Here is a 20,127-nt window from a genome sequence, read left to right as displayed (position 1 = left end):
ATGAGTGAGTGAATAGGGCAGTGTGCAGCTCCTGCAGGGGAGTTTGTGCAGACCTGAGTGGCTCAGGGAGCAGCTTTCCTGTGCTCAGCCGTGTTTCCCCTCAGCCTGGGCTGTCTCCGGGGCACACCGAGGGTTCAGAGGGGCAGAACAGCAGAGTGCTAAACCCACCTCTCAGCTAAACCCACCTCCCAGCTTGGAGAAGCCCAATTTGATGAGGCTTTGATTTCATTCTCAGGACTTGTGGCAGTTTGGTCGCTATCCGTGCATGTAAGTGTGAGGAAAGCAAAAATGGGGGTAAGGTTAGAAAAGAAATAACATTTCAGATTGCCCTTTTGTTTTTATTTACTCTTCAACCCCAGTCTGATTTATGCTCATTGGAGTCTTTGAACTTCAGCTCCTTGAAGCATCCCCAGCCCGAGGTTTGATGGCGCTGGGCTGCGTGCAGCGCTCGCATGCTCCGATGCTCTGGGCAATTTCACTCCAGAGAGCTTCCCTTCCTTTGCTTAACCTCTGACCTGTGAAAACAAGAGTTAATCAAAAGTTCTAAGGTAGCTAAGAGGAAGGGGAAGTGTTTGGTTACAAATTAAATATGAGCAAGTCATAAGCCATAAATCTTCAGGAGTGCTACCAGTTGTGCTGCTTAAGTTCCATGTGGTACAGAAAGTTTTGGGTTATAAACTCAACCTCTGTTTCTTTGGAGAGTGTTTAAAGGCTGCCTTGAGGATTTGCTTTTTTAAGAAAAAATCCACATCTTTTCCTTTTTTTTTCCTTTGGCAGAGATTGAGACACAAATTCAGATAACTATACTGCTTGGGTTTTTTTCTATTTTAGCTGGTCACAGTTTGGTCCAATAAAAGCAGAGCTGTTTCCTTCTTGAGAAGTCAACACATGGAATAAGTGATGAAGTAAAAGCATTGGAGATGGCAGGATAAATTAGCTTTCTAATGTATCCCAAACTTTTGGGATGAAAGAGATCCTGAATCTCTCATACGGAGGGAGGTGAAAACTGAAGGCAGATTGTCCACATAATCCACACAATTTTGTGGTGGGTTTGTTTTGTCTTGTCTTGCCTCTCTCTTGAGCAAGAGCCACACAGATCCCTGTGGGATTTGCTTCAAATATCAGCTCATTTCCTCAGCTTCCAAACTGTGACACTTTTCTCCTCAAAATGGGGAGTTTTTCTCAAAATCAGAGAAAGCAGCAGTTCTGCTGAGATGCTAAACCATCACTGGGAAAACCAGGAAGAGTTCAGGTTAAAAAAGGAGAGTAGAGGTTCAGTGGAGGATATGGGTGAAGAGAAAAGGGGAAGCCAAGGAGTGCAGAGTGTAACACAGATGGGGCTGTCCCGTCCCCTTTGCTGTGCGAAGGGTTTGGTGCTGTTTTGACATTGTGTGAATATGAGACTTTATCTGGGCTGTTTTTACTAGAATCATAGAGGCTATTTTCTAGGTGCTGAGTGAAAGAGCTAAAATTGGTTTTGGCTGGAGTATTCTCCTGGGCAGAGCCAGCAGATCTGTCATGTTGGTTGTATTACCGTAATAAAGAAAACTCCCTGGAATCTGCAGCGAGGTGAGGTCTGGCAGTGAGCACACAGCCCCTGACAGGGCAGATAAGGGAATCTTTGAAGAAAGCCCAGAACCTGACCTTGGTTTTGGAGCTCAGCACTGTCCTGTTGGGCCCTGTGCTCCCCAGTGGGTGCTGTGCTCCCAGAGAGTTGCAAACCTGAGGCTTTTGGGTTTGGCTGTTACAAGTCATGATACACATATATTACAAAATTAGTTTTAAAGGTCCTCATTTTAACTCTGTAAACATAGTTTGCAGCTTTCTCAGCAGTAGTAACTACTGGGAGTAGCTCTGTGAATGTGGATTTCCAGCAAGGTCCCTGAGTGATTAAATCGACCTTCCAGTGTGCCTGCCTGAAAGCAGCTGTGGTCGCCCCTGCCAGGGAGCTTTGTGCCTTCCTGGTTTTCTGTCTCCTCAGACTCTCTTGATAGATGCCTTGCACGGATTTGTTTACCAGGTTCTTAATCTCTACTTAGCAGATATGTTTGGAGAGGATTTCTTGTTACCCTTGTAATGGCTTTTAACTCTGCTGAGGTTTGTTTAACTAAACAGAAAGAAAGAAACTTATCTTCTACCTAATCCTTCTGGATTGTTTACAATATAATGCCAAACCAAAATGCTGTTTAAAGTGGTAATTGTCTGTCTTTGTGCTGCACTCAATACACACTTGGTGAGGATGTTTAGAGTGTATTAATTTAACCGATAATGCTGTCGTATAACATGAAAAGTTAAGTTGCTTATCAGTATATTTTGATAAGCTACTTACATTTTACAGTAGCATTTGCAGGCTTCAAACAAACGCTAATGATGGAGTGCCAGTCACTTGGTCTGTCTCATATAGAGCTTCTCACCTCATTTATCACCGGGAGCCGCACGGGGACCACGGGGCACTCCATTCCTTACAGCTGTCAGGACACAGTCATATTTTATGGAAACTTAAAATCCTGTCTAACTATATCAAAACAGAATCCATTTGCTTCAGAAAGCAGCTGTGATTAAGGAAGCATCAGGCTGTACTGCATGCAGACTGGCTTTGCCCTTCACTGCAGCCTGGGGAGATTCTCCAGGAATATGGAAAAGGGATCAAAATAAAGAGCTGTGCCATGAAAACAGGGCATAGAGCCTACCAGAGCTGTAGGGAAGGAGAACATCTTAGCTGTCTTAATTATGGAAGGGAAATGTAACATAAATGAAAAAGATGTGAGTTTTCTGTGTGTTTATCTTGTAATTTTGTTTCAGTGCTAATGTACTGAAGGTGAAGTTTCTATTTGACCAAAGTAAGGCCAGGCCAAATACAGGGATAGAATGAGATCTGACAACAATTGAAAGCTCAGGTACTGCTTGTACAGCTGAAAAATCCACTTGTGTTAGTCAGTACACCCTGAACAGCTGTGCAGAAGAGTAGTTATTTAATGTTAAACACATCCCACCATACATGAGCATGAGTGTACACAGTTCTTATGGGCTGAGCACTTGTGTTGGACTGTGTGTGTGTTGGGGGAGGTGAGAGGAGGGAGAGCTCCTGGTGCCAGGCTGGTGTCTCACCAGTGCTGTGCTGGATGGTTGGTGCCCAGGACTGGAGAGAACTCAGTCCTCAAAGAGAGGAGTGTCTCAGCCTCCTGGCAGTGTTGTCCTCGCAGTGGAAGTCTGCTGTGGCTGTCCTAGCAGGTAATTACACAGCCTCACACCCAGGGAAGGTGGTGTTGGGATGCCTCTGCAGGGTAAAGGATGGTGATCTTGGATTTATTAACTGAGATTTAGCAGCTAAATGTGTGCTTGTTCTTGTTTTGTTTTTCAGTTACCTCCCGTGGTTTGAAGTCTTTTATAAGCTGCTCAATGTCTTGGCAGATTATTCAGCAAAAGGACAGGTATTATTCTAAAATACTGACCCTCCTTTTCCCTGCCCAGTGCCAAAGGAGGGTGAGAGGATGGAACAAGCTGTTGTGCTTCTATCAGAGATGACCATGGGAATTATCAATCCCTCTGGTGCAGTGGTATAGGAGATCATATTCAGCTTGGCAAGTGCCTCTGGGAAATAAATATGCATTCAAATAATTTTTTGGAAAAGATGAAGTTCAGGAATGTGGCTGTGGATCCAGCAGAAGTTACTAGTTCCCCTGCAGTCACCATGCTGTGCAGGCACTGACTGCCTGGCCTGCATTCAGCATATCCCTGAGTTCCCAGACTGCAGTGTTCCCCGTGTCTCTGACAGATATCTGATCCAAGTGTACTTGTCATGTACAGTACATGAAGAACTAAGCTTACTAATGCCAAGTGTTTGCCCACCTGGCATCATGTGGCCTACGCTGCCCTTCTGCCTTGGACTTCACCTGGTCACAGCCATGCCTACTAAGTATTCCTTTTTATTTCTCCTTCTTGTTTCAGGATAGCCAAAGGAGTGAGCTCCTAGAAACGTTTCATAAACTGACCATCCCTGAGCCAGGAACCTCTGTTCATCTCGGAGTGGTAAGTGAAGGCTGAGCTGGAAACTGAGGTGTTTAATATTCCTTCCATGGCATAATAGAGGAGTGTCAAAAGCAATTCTCTATTCCGGAGCTTGTACACAGATGTTGTTTTCCTGTGAGGACACAGAGCTGTGAAATTCCCCTTTTCAGATTTGGGGCCCTCTGTTTCCCTTTCCTTAACCTCAAATGTCTTTGAAATTGCTGTTCTTTGATTGGAGGAAGGTTGTGTGTATTCCCCGTGGACATCTCTCACCATATCGTGTGACCTGTGAGAGGTCACGGAGCAGCAACATGACATTTATTGCCCACACTTCTGCACAGCTCCTGGGCCTGCTGTATGCAGGGGGACAGGGCTGGGGAGCAAACAGCCCATACCTGTCACAGCAACCTTTGGAATGTCAGTTGTTTATCACATTGACTAGTCCCTTCTCCTCTTCCCCCTGAAAAATACCTCACAGGAAAAAGAATTGATTTTATTTTTATATCTTGTGAGAAAATTAAGCAAAACACTGACAGAATAGATGGGGGATTTCACTGATGGCATTGTATTTTTGACTTTAGTCTTTTGGGGTTTCTGTCTTCAAATTCCTTTGAGCAGCACAGCCTCCTGTTCCAGGCTGTGGTGAGAAGCCACTGCAGATGGACATTGCTGCCCTCGGGCTGAGTCGTTGGGAGTTCACATGGAAACTCGTGGGGTGTGCGGCCACAGCTCCTCTCCCTCCCATTTCCTTCGCTCCTTCTTCCAAAGTACTTTCCTGGCAGCCAGCAGCTCTCCCCGTGATGGCAGTGACAGGTAGCAGTGAGTGGCCTCATGTGTCCCCAGCTGGCAGGGGACGAGTCCCTGTCCCCTCAGGCTCACTCTTCGTGGGCCGTGTTCCTGTTTGGGGGCTGAGCTGTCTCCCCGGCCAGGATCAGTTGGGATATTCCAGTTTATCATACCAGTGGTTCCAAGGAATGCTGCTGGTCTTCCCTTGTCTCAGACATTTCATGGGCGATGAAGCAAGAAAGGATAGAAACAAGCAGCCAAGGGACTGCGAGCTGTGGTGTCTCTCTGCATTTATTTTGGCTGTTTCCAAGCCTGTTGCAGGGTTGGGCTGAGGTTCCTGTATGTGATACAGCTCTCTGTGCTGTTCCTGTGTATTTGCATTGCAACTTTGCAACCAAACTAAACCAGTGATGTATCAGAAAGCAAAATTGTGTTTATACATGTAGTGTCTATATTCAGGGTAGTTGTTGTACCCACTTGCTATTTCGGGTTAGAGACTGATCATGAAGCACTGAAATGTCTGAGATATATATACAAGGAAATTGTGCCAGTCGTGGAACCATGCCAGGAATGTAACAGCCTTTGAAGCTTCAGTGAGTAATTAATAAGTAGCCCTAAGACAAATTGTGAAAATCTTAAAAATAATACAAATTGTATACACCACCGAGGCACAAAAGAAGTTCAGTGGCGTTCCCTCCCTTCCCAAAGCCCTGACCAAGGATCAGGCAAGTCAGTCGTGGTCAGATGGGAACTAGAGGGAATTTGGGATCCTGGAATGCAAAAACCATGGAGCAATGGAATGGATTATGAAACAGTGAGACCAATATGATCTGTCAAACTGTAGGCTTTAGGGCATATAAAAGTGACCTAGAAGTTGTTGGTATTTTTCAGGTAAGCTGGCATTAACTCTAGGAGCATTTCTAGGACATTTCCCTCACTTCCCTGTTGATGGAATGGAGCTCAGAGGTGCTGAGTGGGAGAAGGCCCTGCCTGCAGTGCTGCCTGCAGTGGGCTGGGTGGGGGGGGGATGGCTTCAATTGCAGCTGCCTCAGGCTCTCCTTGGCATCTGCCACATACACTGTGCGAGTCTGAAGAGCAAAAACATGTGATAGAACTTCTCAGGAGCATTTGCTGCGTTCTGTCTCAGTGCATCTCACCTTGCACTGTGATCTGGGAGCTCAGCTTGTGGAGTCCAGGACAGGGAAGTCAGACTGGTAGCTGGTAACAGATGTTCTGTCGTTTTGACCTAGCTGAGCAACTGCTGTTACTGCTGATACTAATACCAAGCAATACATTTAGATTGCCTTTGACAATGTTGTAATAATCAATATTTGCTCTTTTTGTAGCACTCTTACTTTACTGTGCCTGACACCAGAGAGCTTCCCAGTATACCCGAAAATGTGAGTATTCGAGAGGACTCTGCACTTTACTGTTTCTATTTAATGTCAGCAGCCACACAGACAGCAAATGTTACTCTGTTTGGCCTAGTCATAGATTATATCCTGTAAAATACTGAGAGAGCTGACAATTTGCATGTGTGATTAAAAGCTGAATGTATGAAGGACAAAGTACTCATGGCCAGATTGATTTGGGTGAAAGATGCCATGAGAGACAAGAGAAACCAATCCCTTTGGAAATGGTTTCTGACCAGACCTGGTCTCTTGGAGCCATTTCTTCAGAAGCCCTTTGTAAGCCCATGAGGTTGTATGTGTTTCAGAGGGACTCAGCTGTCTAGCCAGACCACAGGTCTGTGGGAAGGCAGTGCTGGCAGTTGCTTCCCTTAGATACTCTTTAATGTGCTCCTGCCATGTCTCTTAGCCAGATTCCTATGCCTGACATCTCAGTTTTCTCTCTCGAGCATTCTGCAGTCAGTCTCAGCATTATATACCTCAATTCATGGCATGAAAGAAAGCAAGCAAAGGGAATCGTCAAGGCATTTCAGCTCATTTGGGTGATTTGTATAGCAGATCGCATTTGGGGCGTTTTGTTCCTGTTTTAAAACACTGTTGCTGCTTCGCTGTGTTGCAGACTCTTCATGCTGACATGTTGCTGTCAGCACATTTAATAGCTGTGCTCTTTCTTCTGAGGTGCTTCGGTTTTGTACAAATAGGAGGCACTGGCTGTAATTGAAGAATCAATCCCTGAATCTAAACCGGAGGTCAAATCCTGTCCTAATTCGTAGAATCAGAGAGTCATGGAATGATTTGGGTTGGAAAGGACCTTAGAGATCATCCAGTGCCACCCCATGCCATGGGCAGGAACACCTTCCACTGGCCCATGTTGCTCCAAGGCCCATCCAGCCTGTCCTGGAACACTCCCAGGGATGGAACAGCCACAGCTGCTCTGGGCAACCTGTGCCTGAGCCTCAGCCCCTCCCAGGGAAAAGTAAAGTAAAAATCAGACATGAAGTTTCTTGTTTGTAGGGTTTATATTTTGTTTTCAGGTAACAAACATGTATGTCAGCTTAAAAATCAGACATGAAGTTTCTTGTTTATAGGGTTTATATTTTGTGTTCAGGTAACAAACATGTATGTCAGCCCATGTGTGTGTCTCTCCCCAGACTGAACCAGCCAGGGCTGACTGCAGGAAAGCAAAGTACTAAGCATAAGTGCACTGCTCTGGCTGTAGCTGCTGTTGACTCTGCTGTTTCTCAGGCACTTTATTTGCTCATTTTTTCCTAATGAGTATTGTGTAATTTCTTAGGAGGTTTGTATCCATTAATGCAACTTTCACATGGAATTGAAGCATATTAGGCAGTAACACAAGGACATTAAAGGAGTATAAGTCTTCTTGTATTTTAATCAATTGACCTGATTTATTCAAAGTTCTACTTATCTTATCAGTAATTACTTTTTAAACCCCATATTAGCAAAAGTTTTAGTAGTGCCCAACTTTGAAGTTGGATGTGATGATGAATGGAGGGCTGCAGAGAGCTCTGGCTGGAATGTTAACAAACCTCTTGCAGTTATCTGACTTGATGGCAGATCAATGTGTTTAATGAGTCACAGAGCCATTTCACTGGGCACTTTGCTGTACCAGCAAAGCACTGGCTGCTTCAGGAGATGTAAGTTGTGTGAAGGATGTGTAAATGCATTGTGACTGCAGAAACAGACTGGGTTTGTGGCAGGAAATGCAGTGCAAGACTGAACTTCCTGCTGGTAGCTGTTGTGTTTCAGGGGTAACAGGTAAGTTAACAGGTTGAAATGATGACATTTTCCTGGTGATGAGGTCCTGGTGTATTTTGGTATCATTGAGCCCATCTTCCTCATTACATGTTGGTGGAAGAGAAGGAGATGTTTTTTTTAGTCTCAAAAGTCAGTGTGAATGTGCATTTATTGCTGGGAGATAGCAAACAATCAGATGGATGGTTGATGTAGGAATAACTTCCCCAGGAGCACGAGGGAGTTGGGCAGCACTCCTGTGAGAGGGAGAGGAGTGAGGATACCTGTTCCCTGTCTGTTTTGAAAATCCCACTTTTCACTCGCCCAGGAAAGGAATCCTAGGAAACAAACCACACAATTATCCTGCGAGTTGGAACGCTCTCATTTGTATTTATTTAACTCATTCATGGTTTTGTCACTTACGAGACATGTCTTTCAAAATACATGTGTAAGTCCCAATTTCATCTTCAGCGCTGACAGCTTTCTTATAAATAAAACTTCGAGCGAACACGTGAGTCTCCTCAGTACCAATACATTACCATGCAGCCCACATGCTTCCCAGGTGTCCTTGGCAAATCTCTGAGAGCAGACAAGACACAAACCTTACAGATCTTCCCATCTGAAGGTACATTTGTGTGTCATTTCACCACAGTAAACTTGAGGGAAGAACAATTGCAAATCAAGTCCCCACGACTGTTTCCCCATCCTGGTGGATGCTGCTGCCTCACAAGCTCATCCCTGTGGAGCATAGCTGTGTCCCAGGCAGGGTGCAGGGGCTGTGTGCTCCTTTGCCCATGGCCTTGGCTTGGGTGGCACCAAAGGGAGTTCAGGGCTCCTTAAAGATCCTTTCACTCCCTGCTCAGGGTCTGTGTCGTCACGCGCCGTGTTTTGGCGTCGGGGAAGGCTGGGTGAGAGGGGGAAGAAGAGCCGTAGAGAAGACAGCTTATGTTTAGACAAAAATATCATGCTAATCAGCACAGATGGGATGAGAAATACAGAAAAAGTACATGATAGTTTAATAGGTTTTTGGCAAAACGTGTTGGCTTTTTTTTCCTCCTTTGACTATACCTGTCTGTGGCTCCAGCTCTGCTGTAACAAAGACCTGAGTGATTGTTTTATTTTACATGTTTGAAGCCAACCATAATGAGCTCAGTTTTTGTCTATCTACATCCTGGTACCAAAGTCTCTCAAATACAATGCTTAATTTTCCTTCAGTTCTTTGTGTTTGGATGGCAAGCTGGGGAACATATTTTTGCACAGTATGAAGCTTCTTGGCAGACTTCTCAGGCCAAGTATCTTGGATCTGTCAAAAGTGCTAATAGGCTTTGTTGAGCTTCTTTAAGTTTCTAAATCATATTTGCTTTTTGCTTTTCTGCACTTTTTTATTTAAGGATGATTAAGATTGCACTTGAATTCATGACTAATCTAATTTTGCTCTCACATGTGCTTTTTGTATAAGGCTGTCTTTATCATACAGCAACCCTTTCATGTCTGCAAGGAGTTATTTGGAAACAAATTCCCCAATTCAGCATTTTTTGGTGTGTTACCTTTTCTTCCAGTGCTCCCCTTTCCATTAATTTCTGTTCTAGGATGTGAGAATACTGTCTCCACACACGCATCGCTTTTGCTTTGCCTTGTCCTGGTAAACCCCTCGTGCCAGGAGTGCAGAGCACATTTTGATCCAGTTGCCTGCATGGTGACTTTCTAGTTTGGGTAGTTAAGGTCTAAGGATCACATTCTGCTAGGTATGAGAAGCCATCTGAACTGTAGTCAGTGACACATGGTTTGTGCCCTGCAGTGTGAGCACAGGGTGGTGGCACTGGGGATGCCAAGGGGGTGGTGTGGGGGATGAAGTGGCCACAGCCTCAGGTGCATCTTGCTCTGCTTTCTCTGTCAGTTATTTACAGGACTTTTTACATAGGCTCTTTTTAATATTCTGAGCAGCAAAAGCAGGAAACAAACCTGTGCTGCCTGGGAAGTGTGTCTGGAAAGCTTCAGAAGGATCTTGGGCTTTTTGTCTATACTGTAACACACATACAGAAATACATATAGATGTGCTGTGATTGCAGATTGCAAATGTGCTTTGCTTACAATATCCTGCTGCAATTGATTTTCTGTATGCTGTATGAGCATACTGATCACTGAAGGAAGACTGGATATTTGAGTCCTGCCTCTGCAGCAGAGATGGGCATCCCCTGAGGTGTTCAGAGCGACACTCTGCTCCTTCCTCAGCTTCCCCAACCCCAGGGAACTGCTCTTGCCTCTCACTTTTATTGTTCTAGGACCCAGCTCCCCAGAAGTTCGGGGAAAGATCCTGCAATTAGAAAGGTCTCTGACACAGGCTGAGATCCTGCTTGCTTTGGTTAGTCCACCTACTGGATGGAGCACAGTAGAATGAAGGAATTGGTTTGGGTTTGGATTTTGGTTGTTTGTTTTTTTTGTTAAGGACACTTGGTTTTATAATATCATGAATCAAAAATTGTCCTTCTCTCTTCCCAGAGAAATCTGACAGAGTATTTTGTGGCAGTTGATGTCAACAACATGCTGCATCTCTACGCCAGTATGCTGTACGAGCGCCGCATCCTCATCTGTTGTAGTAAGCTGAGCACTGTAAGTCAAATGCACAAGGATTTCTTCTATTCACAGTTGTTGTGGTGTTTTTCATTACAGTTACATGTAGGAAATGATCTGATTATCTCCAGGTGCTCCTTTCCACCTCAGATATACAACCTTAGCTCAGTTCTGTACCTCTTTGTTGAGGGTTTCACAGAACTTCTCTTGGCCTCCAGTGTTCACATGAAAAAGGATTTTTTGGATACAGGAAATTTTGGGGTTGTTTGGTACCTGAATTATGCCACAGTGCAGTCCTTTTTTCATAATTTACTTGACAGGAAAAAATAGATAAATGACAGTGTCAAATGGATGTTCCAGTGACCTTCTCTGGATGGACTGAAGGCGTGGGCAAAGTACACTGACAGTCCTCAGTTTTGCAGTTGTGTTTGATAAGGTTTAGTCTCAGTGCTACTTAGGCTCCATCAAGTGTCTGAGAGATGAAAGCTGCTGAATATTCTAGAGCACTCTCTTCTGAAAATGGCTGGAGATCAAAACAAGCACAGGGCTTGACTCGTCCAAAGTTGTGCTATGCATTTCAGGGTTTAGCAGTCAATGTGATTTTCTTTATGAAAGCAAATGCTCCGTGGTCATTGTGTTTGCTCTGTAAATGGGTATTGATTGCTCTCATTGTGAGTGAGGAGCAGGAGATGGGTTAACTAATTTTGCTTTCTGGAGCTGTGGGCTGAGCACTTGAGCAGTCCTGGCTGAAACACAGCTGCTGTTTCCATGCGGTGGCATTAACTAGTCTCTGCCTGCACAACCATGACCTGCTTTGTGTGGGGATTAAAACTGCTTCGTGGAATTGCAAATGCTCTGGAAGGCTGAAATTATGTCCATAAAGCTCTGTAAGCATGGGCTGTCAGCACAGGGCAGAGAAGTGAGAGACAGTCAGACCTCATACTTAATCCCAGAGTAACTATTACAATATCATTTTGAGAGCTAAGTGAAAGGAGGAGAATTGGAATAACCTCTGGGACCTGTTCATAATTATTATTAATGTTTGCAATCAATCCCACATATAACTGAAAGCATTGAAGTACTATAAAGTTTAATATGTTAGAAAAGTTGTAAAGTCTTAACTTCTGTATCTGCCAAGTGCTCTGTGTTCTTGATACTAAAATAAGGAAAAATCCACCAGGCCTGGTAATGGAATAAAAGGAAGGAGAGGTGTTTATTTCAGCAACCTGCAGAACGAAAAGGACAGTAAATGATCAGAGAGGAGGGAAGAGGAGAAGGGCTGCCCAAAGCACTGCAGAGGTTGTGTGGCTGGTGGGTTTAATCTCTCCCTTTGTGACAGCCTGGGAAGAGGAATTACCTACCTGTCACTTTGCCTGCCTTAATGAGCCAGTTCACAAGTGTCTCTCCTGTGGGGTTGGGCTCCTTCCCTATCTTCCTGCTATTTCTCTTCCTTTTGCCTCTGTCCAAGATAAAAGCCTGTCTGGTTGTTGGGAGGGAGAGGTATTCATACTGTGTGTTCCTAGCTTACAACTTTATATATAAACTGCTCCAAGCTTGGAGTGACAGTGTAAGACAGGTTTGGGAGCTGGGCGGGCGCCAGCGCTCCCTGCCTGCACGCTCCGCGGCGCGTTCCAGCAGCAGGAACAAGCTGCATTATTTTATCTCAAACTGTGCTCAGCGGAAGCCAAGACCTTGTAACTGGAAATGTACCAAGCCCAGACTGCTCCAAGTGCAGCGAGGGTGGGTGGTGCTGGGGGCTGGGCCCTTTGTTGTTATTTTAGAGGTTTGTGACAGAGAAGTGGAAGGGACCTGTTTGCGGTTCACTGCGGTTAACTTTGGGAGATGTGGCACCCTCTGTGCTTAAGGCTTGAGTTTAATGTCAGGTAAGAGAGAGAAAATTAAACCATCCTGGGTAGAAAGTCTTTAATGGTTTTGATTCTGTGCTATAATACATCATCTCCAATTCAAATTTCCATTTCCAATATCCTTAATATACTTAAGTCGAACAACATTCGGAGGTAGCTGAACAAGGCTGTGTTTAGCAGCTATTTTATACACCATGTGCACTGAACCTGTGGAAGAATTATTTTCTTGGATTTTATTCCTTTTTCCTACAAAAGAAAATGCAAATCATTTCTCAAAATGTTAAAGCAATTATTCCTGTTAAAATTCCTTATGTAGTCTGTGATCTAACTCCTCAGGAGAAGCCAGAAATGAACCCAACTGCATAACCCCGTGCTTGGCAGAGGCTCACCTGCTGGTGGGAGCTGCTGCACAACCAAACCCGAGCTCTCCTTGCATCCCGAGCTCCCTTTTCCATCAGAACTGGCTCAGGTAGCCCTGCCACCCTAGGTGTGTGAGCTGGCTGGGAGCAGGGCAGCAGCAGGTTGGCTTTCACTGTAAGGTGTCTTACATGAAACTCTGAAAAGTCACACTTGGGGATTTGAAGGATGTTTCTGTCTGGCTCCATCCTCCTGAGGTGAATTTCCTTGCCTAATTTTCCTGTTATTTTTGGGTGTTAGTACAAAGCAAAGAATCCCATCCTGACATGGATGCTCTTTAGTTGCTGGGAGCTGAGAGCTTGACATGTCACTTCTTCCAGGTCACGGGAAGCTCCGATACGACCTCTTACTGCCTGGTTGGGGTCTGATGTGCCTCAGGGCTCTGAGGGTGAGGAGACAAGACAACATATGATGAATGCCATTCTCCAGACCTTGGGGTCCTTGGGGTGCACAGAGCTGAGAGCTCACACAGCTCCTGTGCACAGCAGTTTGGCTCCACTACTGCCCCTGTAACCTTCCCACACAGCCTTTGCAGCAGCCCTTGCTTTTACTGCTTAGTTCTTGGGGAGCTCAGTTTTCTACTCCGTCCTTAGCCCCAAATACTGCAAAAAATGATCTCACAACCACACAAGAGGTGGTTGTTTGCCTCAGTGCATATATTGCCCCTTTGTAGGCACATCCTGCCCCTGTGAGCCCAGGCAGTGTGTGCCTCAGGAGCCAGGGAGGGAAATGTTCTGGGAAATGGCCTGTTGTAGTTCAGCACTTTGAAATTCGTAGCAAAAATCCCATTGATTTCATTGGCTCAAATAAGGCTTTTAGAGCATTAAACATAAAACTGCAAGAAGTGCCCAGTGGCTCAGCCCGTCCCTTCCGCAGCGATCCCCTGACATCCTGCAGCAACAGCTGCACTGGCTGAGGTGGTGGAACTAATCTTGTTTCCAAATGCTGAATTCCTAGAGTTTTGACAGTTGGGCTTTTCCCAGGCTGCCTTATTATTAAGTGTTTGTTTCCTGGGTGGCAGTCACTGATTAGGTGATGTCTCCAGCAAACCTACTGCCCTTCTCTGGGCAGGGTTGAAGGGTTGACAGTGCTGGTCCTTACCCATGGCCAGGTGTCACCTGAATTCCTTGCAGACAGCAGGGCAGGAGTTCCTCTCGCAAGTGAGGGACAGGCTGTGCTCAGGTGCTGCAGTGCTGAGCATTATGGCTCTAATCTTTTCCCGCTGAGTTTCAAAACCAACGGGAGGGGGCTTGGAAGGGACCTCCTCAGCGCTGGGATGTTCCAGAGCTTTATGGACACTCTGGTATGACAATTCCTTTCTGAAGAATAAGGTCTGATTTCAGAAATGTGTATTTGGAGTGGGTAGAGCTGTGATAGCATTCTCCCTTGAAGAAACTGCAGCTCTTTGAGCTATGTTTTTGTGAAAAAACTTGAAACCTGTCACACTGAGGACTAGAACTAGTGAATGCATAAACAAGGTTACTTACTGGGGAAGAGTAAATATGATCTTTGCAAAAGAAATCCATGCCTCAGATCTTAAAAGTCTTTAAAAATCTAGATCAAATTGAAGAATGTTGAATTCTTGCAAGTGTTTAAGCAATTTTCATGTCATAGAAGAGCTTGATGCTCTTGAGGGTAGAAAACTGGCTGTATGGTTCAGAGGCATAACAGTAACAGAGAAGATATGTGCCTGCCTTCCATCTTCCTGCCCAGTGACCGTTCTGCTGCTTACAGAGGCTGCACAGAAGGGCTTTGGCAGTGAACATAGCCCAAACTGCACCCGAAGTCATAGCTGATTTTCCCTGACACGGAGCCTGAAGGGCCTGTGTGAGCTCATCCAGACCTTTTCCTTTACCAGCCATGGGTTCCCTGTGAAGAGGTCTGTACCTCTCTAGTTTGTCTTAATGGAAATTAATAATAATGAGGGTCATTGATTTTTTTTCACTTTGAAAGGTTACCCCACATCTAACTGAATTAGGATTAATGTCATGATTTGTCTTTGCTTAGTTTCATCTTGGACACCTTCAGGCCACCACAAGGACCTCAGTCAGCCCCTTAGAATTTGTCTCTTCAGTACTTGTAAGCAGTGTTCTCCCTCCTTCCCCGTGCCCAGACAGGCATTATATGCTTGATTTCCTCCTGCCTTCAGAGAACTGGGAGGATTTGTTGAATGTTGTGTTCAAAACATCTCTCACAAGTGAAGCACATTGTAGTACTTGTGCTGGGTATCACTGGAGATTAAAGGACACTCTAAACTGCAGAGCACTGGCAGGGTGGATGTGATTGCTGTCACCTCGGAGCCTGTGCCTTGGATGTGTCTGTCTGTGCGAGCGTTCCCCGTTATTTATCTTCTGTTTCCCCAAATGCTCATATCCTCTTCTTACAGTATTTTGCCTGTAGCTTTTGCTGAGATTTCCTTATTGAGCACTGCCACCTTCTCCATGCAATATCCTTAGTGAACGTGACAAACATCCTGCTTGTCTTCCTTCCCAAATTAATAATTAGCGTTTGAAACAGGGCTGGGAGCAGCAATTTCCTCTGTGAGGATTCTCCCCGTGGCTTCAGTGGCTTCAGTGCCTCTTGCTGCTTCAGTACCTGCACACATCAAGGCTCTTCTGCATGAGGTTTTAACAGTATCACTGAGAGATTCCATGGATCAAATGATTAGGTGAAGGGCAGTTAGGTAAAAATCCTTTTAAATAATCACAGTGTAAGCACTGAGTTTAGTCTGACGTGTTTTTAAGACTTTTTTTTCAGTTTGTGTTATCATTTCAGTGCAGATTTGTGATACTTAATGGATGGTAATTTCCAGGGTTGGGGATTTGCCTTTACTATTTCTTAGCTCCCTCTGTGTTTCCATTTCCATGTTTCTGTTGCTTTATAGAACACTGGGTGTTCCTTGCAGGTTTTGGTTGTTGGATGAATCATGTTCTCAGCCGTTCACAAAGTCAGTCGGGCAACAACCACCACAACCCAGTCATACCTCACCCAGAGCCCCTTGTTTTTAACAGAGTGCTGTATATTTTCTCACAAAGCATGTTGATACGAAAGCAGAATTGATCCTTTATTCCTTTTAACTTCTCCACTTGAAGCTTGGGGTTTGTCTGATTTATGATGTAGTTTTGATGTTTTTCAGTTAACTGCCTGCATCCATGGGTCTGCAGCCATGCTTTACCCGATGTTCTGGCAGCATGTTTACATTCCTGTTCTGCCCCCACATCTACTGGACTACTGCTGGTAAGGAGATAGATATATATATATATATTTATATGTGTGTTATAGATGTGTATATATCACTTAGATTGACAACAGTTTGCACATTTCTTGTGATAAGTCCTCAGTCCTCTTACGATGCAACTGTTACTCTAAAAATACACAGTGTATTAAGGAGGCACCAGCCTAGTAAGCAAAGAAATGTATGGGCAGAAATAAGTGTCTGTCAGTGTGCTGAAATACTGCAATAGGACTGGGCACTGTGGAATGCTGCAGCTTAGATTTTGTGTCATTAATTCTGTTTTCAGCATAACTATGTTAAATATTCCAATCTGAATTAAGACTCCAACGGTAGAGGATACAAGGAGAAGTTCCTTTCATTTTCCTGCCTTCCTGAACTTCTGTTGGGGTTGGAAGAAAGAACTATTCATTTTCCTGTGGTGATCTTTCATTATCAGCATGATATTTACCTTATTGAGGGGAATATACCTCAGGCTTCCTAAAGAAGTTAAACTTGCAAGCCATGCTAGAGTGTTGTCGGGGCGTGCAGCGATGGAATTAGTAAGGCCAAAGCTTGGCTGGATTTAAACTGAGGGATGTAAAGGGCAACAAGAGGCTTCTACAGTCCTGGAAGAAAAGGAGAACACATGGAAAACATGGACCTGCTGCTGCATGGTCACGTGGATGGATGAGGAAGGACACAGAAGGGTGAGGGAGGTGATGCCTTTGTCCCTCCTGGCAGGAGTCTGGGCCCCTCATGCCACAGAAACACTTCAGGGAGGTGCAGGGCTTCATGATTTGAAATCCTAGACCCAGCCTCCTCCTGCCCCCAGCACTGCAGAATGTCCTTCTCAGAGAAAACCAAGCAAAAGTGGCTGTCACACGAGCCACACTGGCTGTTGGTGCCAAGGCTGGTGTTTGATTTGAGAGTGCTGGTGTCCCATGTGCCAGGATGAGCAGCACTCAGGGCTGGGAACTGAACCATGCAGGTTGGAAGGGCACTTGCTCCTCTGCAGCTGATTTAATTGTGGAGTGCGTGCCTGTGTCGAGGATACTCAGAAGGGAAGCTAAAGACTTCCCTCCTGTAGAAATGAACCTGTGCTGACTCCCCGCGCAGGAAGGGCTGATCCCAGTCATTTGCACTGCCAGCAGGTGCCTGTGCCTGCATAATGGGCTCCTCAGGAGTAATTAACACTCCCAGCCTCCCCCCAGGTCCAGCTGCCCCGCGCGGGCAGGATGGGCCACGGGAGCCTTTGGAGATGACTATTCATCACCCTCTCAGAGCCCTGTGAAAGGGGCCGAGGCCTGGCCCCGCCGTGGGGAGCACAGGCTGCAAAAAGCAAACCCTCGGGCACTGCACCCAGCACAGAAAGCCCCAAGTCACCGAGCACCACTGAATGGATGTTTTCTTGGGGGAGGCAGCACCGTGTGAGGAGTGTGAGTGCAAAGTGTCTAACTGCTGGGCAGGCTGTAATTGCATGCTCACAAATACAGCCGATTTCCTTAGCCAGCTAGGAGCTTTAATTGGAGAGGTAGCTGCACACTCTGTCATTGTTTGAATAAGTCAATTTAGCAACAATTTATGTGCCATAAATATATTTCCCAAAATAGAGTCCATCTATTTTGTAACCATGTGAACTTGCAGATGTCATTTTTGCCTGGGAGGACTGAGCAATCAGCTCCCTGCTCTCTACTTCAGGGAGTGTTAGTGCTCACTGGTGTTTGCATCTTCAGGGAAGTGACCTGAGATGCTCTAAAGTAGAAGAGTTTAATTTAAGTTTAATTGTTGCCTGGTTGTTTCTTTTGTGAATATGACATAAGACTTTTAGAGAGCTGGAATGGGAACAAAATTTGAAGCAATGAGAGTTCTTAAGTTCTTATGAACACAGAAGATCACATTCATTCAGAGAGTTCTTAAGTTCTTATGAACACAGGAGATCACATTCATTCGGTTGACTGTGCCCATTGACTGTGCTGTGATGCTGTTGGGTCTCCTGCTCTTTGAAGCTCCCAGAAGGGTGGACAGACTGTCACTCATGACCTTTGAAAGTATACTCCACCTGTGATGATTTGCCTTTTGTTTCCTATTTCCCTCTTGAAAGGATTTTCTTAATATTTCTGTTCCGCTGCATTCCTCATGGACATACCAACCCTCAGAACTGAAAATACCACAAGTCTGTGCCTCCAAAATGCTTTTCTCCATACACTTGCTCTGCCCTGGGGATGCTGAGTCAGTGAGAGTGGAGCAGCACCACGTCCATGTATCTGGAATGACTTCAGTCATCTGATTCCCCCCAAGGGTGGGAGGGGAAGCAAGGGGAAGAGTGCTATCCTCTGGTTTTACTTTCTAAGTAGGCACCATTCTTTGATGGATTTTCCACCCAGGGAAAAGATTTTGGGTGGAGGAGACTAGAACTTGTTGGGAATACTGTCATAGGTTTCACACCTTAACGCACAGGTGCTTGTTCCTGTGAACACAGACAGCAGAGGAAGCACTGCTGAGTGGTGCTTTGGGGGTTGTTGGTTTGTTTGTTGTTGAAGCAGGTGCCAGCAGGTGCCTGAAGTCCTGGTTAGTGGGATGCTGCCACCAAGCATTGGGAGCTGTGTGTTCTCTGCATTGTTCTGATTTATGCAGTCAAGTCTCTAATTTGCATCAATTACCCCAATAAATTTCGGATTGAATTCTGTTGCATTTCAATGAGGAATCTGAGGAAGTCGGGAGACTGTCTTGGAGGGGGAATACCACTGGTGGGAGAGAGCCACCCGTTCAGTCAGTGTTTGTATATCAAGACATGAGCTTAGCCAATGTGATCTCATCCATTTTCCTGGAGCAGGGAAGCAAAATGGTGAAATCCCTGTGTAGCTGTAAATAGGAACCATTTGGAGATCCTTGGCTTTTGCATTTCCTTTCCTGGTGAATTGCAGTATTTTTTAAGGTTGGGTTTTTCACTTAAGAAGAAATGTCCCTCTATTTCACCTGCTTCTCTTCCAATTAGCAGTTGCCCAGCTCTTGGGAGCATAATTAAGAGGTCTCTAGTTTGCCTAAGGAAACGAATTAAAGAAATTGTAAAGATGCAAGTGTAATAAATGGGCAATATATAGCCATTATGCCCCCAAATCCATATTCATGCTTAGGCATTGCTACTTAATGATTTGCTTTTTACCTATATAACTCATTTGATTGTAAATAACACTGATTGCCTTGGGAAGCAGCACAGCACAAGAGGAGTAATGACCCCTCTCTTTGTTCCGGAAGGCTCAGGCAGGCAGTTTGTTTGAGCAGTAAATATACCAGGTAGAAATTGATACTTCTTAATTTTGCACTTAATGGCTATTGGCTGCCAGCAAACAACTCTGAGTAATTAGCAGCTGTGGCTGTAAGAAGCCCCAGGACTGCTGAAGTGTCAGGCAGAGGGGAAGGAAGGGCAGTCTGTAATCTGCCAGGGCTCCCTGAAGGAGTAAAGGCTGTGCTGAGGGTTTCTCTGTTTATACAAGTGATGTGTCTCACTGAACATCGCTGCAAAGTCTTGGAAGTACACACTTGGCCTGATGAAGTGCTAAACGCTGCTTCAGTGTTTCATGTCTCGGGACCTGGACTGGTTCAGTGTGCCCTGAGTGGGGAATGTCCCCTGCACAGGGTGGTAATGGGGTATTTAAGTAAAGGCATACAAGTAACTCATGGTAAAGAGAATCAGAGTCAGTTATTGTGCTTTTATTGATAAACTGGAGGATGTGATCCAGTTAATGAACTTCTACAGCTTCAGATTCTCCTGTGCTTGGTGACAGACTCTGTGTTTGGAGACGTTAATCAATGGTCAGTTCTCTGGAATACTGCACTCTTCCTGCTTCCTTTCATTACTTTAGTCAAGGTTCCACTAGATGAGACATTTGCAGGCTTAAGACTTCCTGCCGAGGTTCCGACTCTGGATGTTGGAGATTGAAGCTGTCGTGTCCATGGAAGTGCTTAATTAGAACCACATTGGTGTCGGTGTGTGCTGGAGGAGCTGAGGCAGCACAGCCAGGCTACAGGGGCACTGTGCAGCTGGCAGAGAAACCAGTGGTTTGTTCTCTGAGTGTAACATTCCTGGGTATTTTCTTGCTCCTGG

At 45.2% G+C, this 20,127-nt stretch overlaps 1 protein-coding gene across 1 annotated transcript in view; it reads left to right on the top strand.

Moving 5' to 3' along the window:
• The window catches only part of LOC103807322 (DENN domain-containing protein 1A-like), a gene marked incomplete at both ends in the record, with an annotated part of 77,784 nt that overhangs the window by 55,931 nt on the left and 1,726 nt on the right, over window positions 1-20,127 (top strand). Inside the window, 5 exons of the mRNA XM_009080050.1 lie at window positions 3,362-3,431; window positions 3,949-4,029; window positions 6,141-6,194; window positions 10,455-10,565; window positions 15,945-16,045. Coding sequence (XP_009078298.1) covers window positions 3,362-3,431; window positions 3,949-4,029; window positions 6,141-6,194; window positions 10,455-10,565; window positions 15,945-16,045 — 417 coding nt within the window. The remainder of the gene's footprint in view (window positions 1-3,361; window positions 3,432-3,948; window positions 4,030-6,140; window positions 6,195-10,454; window positions 10,566-15,944; window positions 16,046-20,127) is intronic.

Source organism: Acanthisitta chloris, unplaced genomic scaffold (genome assembly GCF_000695815.1).
Source record: "Acanthisitta chloris isolate BGI_N310 unplaced genomic scaffold, ASM69581v1 scaffold3498, whole genome shotgun sequence".
Classification (NCBI taxonomy): Eukaryota; Metazoa; Chordata; class Aves; order Passeriformes; family Acanthisittidae; genus Acanthisitta; species Acanthisitta chloris.
The sequence above is the reverse complement of the archived record's forward strand: the minus strand, read 5'-3'. Positions and strand labels throughout refer to the sequence as shown.